Genomic DNA, 5,040 nt, shown 5'->3' on the forward strand with positions numbered 1-5,040 from the left:
TTCGATAGTGACAGAATGCTAATATTTAGGCTTTTGTCAAGCAAAACAAATATAGAGTATAAAGATCTGTAATCAGAGGATGTCTGTAATCATTAGTCAGAGAATTTCGTGATGCGGAGCTAATCATGCCGTATTCATTCCGTTTTATCAATATAAAAAAAAAACTATATAAAAAGTTAATTTATATACAACCTACATTCCTGTTTTAAAAGCAAAATTATACCTTGAAACGCGATAATTCAGACCCCAAAATTTGATTACAGTCGTATGCGTGTATATAACCACAAAATCCCTCTCTTATCCATATCCCGATTACTTTACTTTTAAATGACGAAAATGTGGAACGTGGAACTTCTTTTACGAATTCATTGATGTGGCCGCCAAATGCAAGAAGTTTAAGATCCTTACGTTAGAATCACGCATATATACGCACACACACACACACATGACACTTCCCGACATACACCAATTTATTAGAAGTTTCCCAGATAAATGTTTGAGATATATGTGGACGGAGCAGTAGTTCTTTCTAGATGTTGATTCTTGTGGTCTTGAAACAGCGTTGGGTGTTGGGACAGTAGATTTCTGAATGTATTTGCACTTTGGGAAGGTTCGAAATTTCACAAGTGATGTGAACCTCAGTGCAACTGATTTTCCAGGTTCAGGTCTTCGGGGAACAATACCCGTGATTCTCCTACATTTTTCTAGAACATGCGTTTTAGTGATAATAATTCCCGTGGTCTTCCTGAAAAAAACCACACATACACACAACACCTCGCTGTCTTAAGAAATCGATTCTTATCCGAGAATGATGTCACTCTCCGTTATCCATACGAAGGTTTCTAACAGCTGGTTGATGCGAACATATATTTTGCGGGGAATCGAACCCACGTCCTTTCACTTCCACGTCTAGTGGTCTAGGGCAGCGGTTCTCAACCTTTTTTGACTCGCGGAGCCCCGTGGGCATATTTTTTATTTATTCGTCAAAGATACTGATTTATTTTTATGATTTAAAAATATTTATAATTATTTGTTTTTCAAATTTACTGTTTTTTTAATTTCCTCGAGCCCCTGGAGTGTGCACACGGGTCCCTTGGGGCTCCGCGGAGCACCGGTTGAGAACCGCTGGTCTAGGGCGTTCACACGGAAAGTGAAAGGACGTGGGTTCGATTCTCCGCAGGGGCAGTTGAATTTTCTCTCTTCCCAAAATATATCTTCGCATCAGCCAGCTATTTTTTTAAAGACCTTTGTATGGATAGCGGAGAGTGACATCATCCTCGGAAAATATTAATGTGAAGCTAGTGACGTGAAATTTAATGAAGGAATATATATAGGTTACTTTTTAAATAAATAATACAATATTGTGCAAATTTAACTTGCATTTAAACCATTAAATTTAAATGTGTCATCTCTCTGTGTTACTATTCTTCACACACACACACACACACACACACACATTCAGAATATTTTATAATTCAGTAATTTCGTTGCTTATATGCTGTATATTATAAATACTACACCTGTAACGTTTTACATTTTCTTGAGATGATGATTTTACATTTTCTTGAGATGATGATTTTACATTTTCTTGATGATCCAAGATGTTCTTGAAGAATTTTCGGAAGTGTTCAAATAGTGTCTAGGTGCCTACGCTGGTCCCGAGGTAAAATTGTCTATTGATTCCAAGTTTCTTCCTATCCGTTGTAACGCTAGGAATGTGACACTAACGGTGAGGTCGAAAATTGAGCTGGAATTGAAAGAGCTTCTTGAAATGGGTGTAATAGAGCCAGTGCCGTCTTAACGTATGGGCCCACTCAGGCACGGCCCGGGGGCCTCAAGAGAAGGTGGGCCTCACAAAAACTAGAACCGGTTGAAATTTTTGAAAATTGCCCAGGTAGGGCCTCAGAAAAATCACTTGACCCGGGAGCCCATGATGTCCTTAAGATGGCCCTGAATATAGAGCCTATTGAAAATCCCAAGTGGGCGACCCCGGTGGTACCTGTATTGAAGCCATCTGATAAGATAATTCTTTGTCGTGATTGCAAACCACCCTTACTGCATACCCTTACCCGATTCCAGCTATAAACAATTTGCTAACAAACTTAAAAGGAGGTGACTTTTACGCAAAAATATTGACCTCGTTCACGCTTGTTTATAGCTTCGAGTTGATGGAGAGTCGGCAGAAGCCCAAACAATAATCACGCACAAAGGTGCGTTTAAAGCGAATCGATAACAATTTGGAGTGAATGTCACAAAGTTTTATTGAACTCGAAGGGGGATTTAAAGGTCTCGAAGGGGTAGTATCCTATTTTGATGATTCTTGGTTTGGGCAGAAACTCTAACTGAATTGGCATGTCGGTAAAGAGTGGATCTCGAGCAACTAAAAAAGGCTGGACTCTGTAGTCAAAAGGGAAAAATGTCTCTTCGGTGTGAAAGAAGTAGAGTTCTTATGTTATCGTGTTGATAAGGGAAGGCTACACCCACTGAAATCCAAGGTGGAAGCGATTCAAGCAGTACAAATTCCAGCTTGTACAAAATCCAAATTTGTTCCAGCGAACAAGTAACAATCGCAAGCCTTTCTGGGCTTAATAAATTTTTACTATAGCTTTCTGGAAAATAAAGCCGCCATCGCTGAGCCTTTGCATAGGTTGTCGGACAATAACGCATCATGGGTGTGGACAAAAAAACACGGATTCTTTCAATCGTTTGAAAAATTTGATTTCTTCTTCAAAGGTGTTCGTGTCTTTCGATGAGTCATTTGCCAATAATTCTCACTTGCGATTCTCCCCCCTACGGGGTCGGGGGGGGGGGTGGTGTTGAGCCATCAGCTTCCGGATGGTTGTGAGGCACCCATTGCGTTCTCATCGAGGACACTTACGTCAGCTGAACGCAATTACGCTCAGATTCACAAAGAGGCAATAGCTGTGATATCGGCAGTTAAAAAACTCCATCATTTTTTATATGGACGAATATTCACTCTGGTAACTGACCACCAACCTCTATTGTTTCTCTTCACAGAATCAAAGCAACTCCCGAAATTCTTTCTCCCAGAATGTTGCGATGGTCACAAATGTTAAATGCCTATGATTTTACATTAATTCACCGTGCAGGCAAGAAGATAGGCAATGCGCTCAGTAGGCTTCCTGTTTCTGTTGGAATGGAGCCGTTCCTCCTCCCCCTGGAAGTTTTATTAATGGAAGAATTGGGGTGTCCTCCACTAAGTGCGAGGAAGTTTTCTAGGATGACAATTACATAATCCCGTACTTTCTCGTATTCTAAATTTTGTTTTAAGAGGCTGGTCGGAACGTGCACTTGATTTGAGATTTAATGCGTTCTTTTCCAAAAAGAACAAACTATCTATTCATAAGAATTGCCTACTATGGAGCAGCAGAGTAATAATACCTGAGCCGGCCCGTTCACTCGTTTTGCGAGAACTGCATATTTCTCATCCTGGAATTGAGCAAATGAAAGCGTTAGCTCGCTTTTAGGTGTGGTGACCAGGATTGGAATTGGACATTTACAAGTTTGTGTTTACTTGTTCGAAGTGCCAAGAAAGTAGACATGATCCTCCGTGTGCACCAGTGCATCCGTGGGAGGTAACAAGCGTTCCTGGTTAAGATTGCATATCGATTTCACAGGACCATTCCAAGACTGTAAATTAATCATATTGGTCGATTCCTTCTCCATATCGGTGGAGGAGAAGTTGATGACGTCAACGAATGCTTTCTCTATGATAGATGCCTTAAGAGTAGTCTTCGTGACAAACGGCATTCCTAACAGTGTGGTGTCCGATAATGGACCACCTTTCAATTTAATAGAGTATAAAACATTCCTTGACACTAATTCTATTCGTATCATTTTAGTTTCTCCTCGTAGAGCAGCGGAAAAGGGTCAAGCTGAACGTGCTGTCCAGTCGGCTAAAGGCACTCTGAAAAGAATTGCGCATGGACCGTGGCAAAAGAGGATAACTCAATATCTTCTACACCAGCACATCATGCCATCTACAACTACCGGGTTGGTCCAGCCGAGCTACTAATGGGTCGAAAACTCCGTACGTGTCTGGACAGACTCCAGCCAAATTTCCTAAAGGATCACGGGAAAAGCAAGAACTGGCCTCCAGAGGGATAACTGCACACTTCTCTCTCTCGTCGATTCTCTACTGATGATCCAGTGTATGTCAAGAATTACTTTCAAGGTAAGAGCTGGGTTCCCAGAATGGTCTGGATGGTCCTGAAAACTTCAGGTCCTGTCTTCTATCAAGTGACGGTAGAGTAATTCTAATGTGAGAAAATGCCACATAGACCAGATGAGAAAACGAGTTCTTGAAGCAGTAACGCTTCAACCAGTGCCATCTTAAGGCATGGGCCACCCGGGCACGGCTCGGGGGCTTCAAGTGAAGAAGGGCCTCACAAAAATGAGATCTGGTTGAAATTTTCGAGAATTTGTTTGGTAGGGCCTCAGAAAAATCAATTGACCCGGGGGCCCATGATACTCTTAAGACGGCCCCGACTTCAACCCCCTGGCATGATTGTTGAGAACGAAAATGTTCCAGTTGCAGAAAACTATGTCCCATAGTAATTGGACAAGTTGGCGCCAATTCAACAGAAGGTGCCAGTTCCGGTTTCCCATGCGAAACATCAACGAGTTCCAGACCTTCCGGTAGATACATCGATTTCTTCGTCCAGGCCAAGTTGAAATATCATCAAGCCAAAACGCCCAGATAGCGATGATAGTGTGATCAAGGAGGAAAAAGTGTTGTGATCTGGGACGTAAACACTACATTCCGTATGTAAATTATGCATAATGCTATCGTGCATGTCTTGATCGTTGCATAATTACGCAAGCTACTGATGTGTCGAGACATTCCATCGGCTCTGCCGATCAGCCTACAACATGTAGTTTTAACTGACATAGTGACGGACTCACATAGCAGAGACCCGGGTTCGAGCCCTACCGTCGCCACAGTGATGGTCGGCTAAAATTGGTTTTGTGTGGTTCCCAACTTTGAGGTGCAAATGCGAGCCAATCTCCCCGTTAAAA

At 41.9% G+C, this 5,040-nt stretch overlaps 1 protein-coding gene across 1 annotated transcript; it reads left to right on the forward strand.

Annotated features, from left to right (window-relative positions):
- The first annotated feature begins 3,706 nt into the window (after window positions 1-3,706).
- Window positions 3,707-4,036, forward strand: LOC149085269 (uncharacterized). The gene has a single exon (XM_089233900.1). It carries the CDS (start codon window positions 3,707-3,709, stop codon window positions 4,034-4,036), a length of 330 nt encoding a protein of 109 aa, XP_089090026.1.
- The last annotated feature ends 1,004 nt before the right edge of the window (window positions 4,037-5,040 follow it).

This window comes from Pholcus phalangioides, unplaced genomic scaffold (assembly GCF_987345545.1).
Source record: "Pholcus phalangioides strain wild (caught in Gottingen) unplaced genomic scaffold, Ppha-v1.0 ptg000007l_1, whole genome shotgun sequence".
Taxonomy (NCBI): domain Eukaryota; kingdom Metazoa; phylum Arthropoda; class Arachnida; order Araneae; family Pholcidae; genus Pholcus; species Pholcus phalangioides.

What these genes read in the sequence shown, in the direction of transcription:
- LOC149085269 (XM_089233900.1), top strand. Translation starts at nt 3,707, where the DNA reads ATGACGTCAACGAATGCTTTCTCTATGATAGATGCCTTAAGAGTAGTC.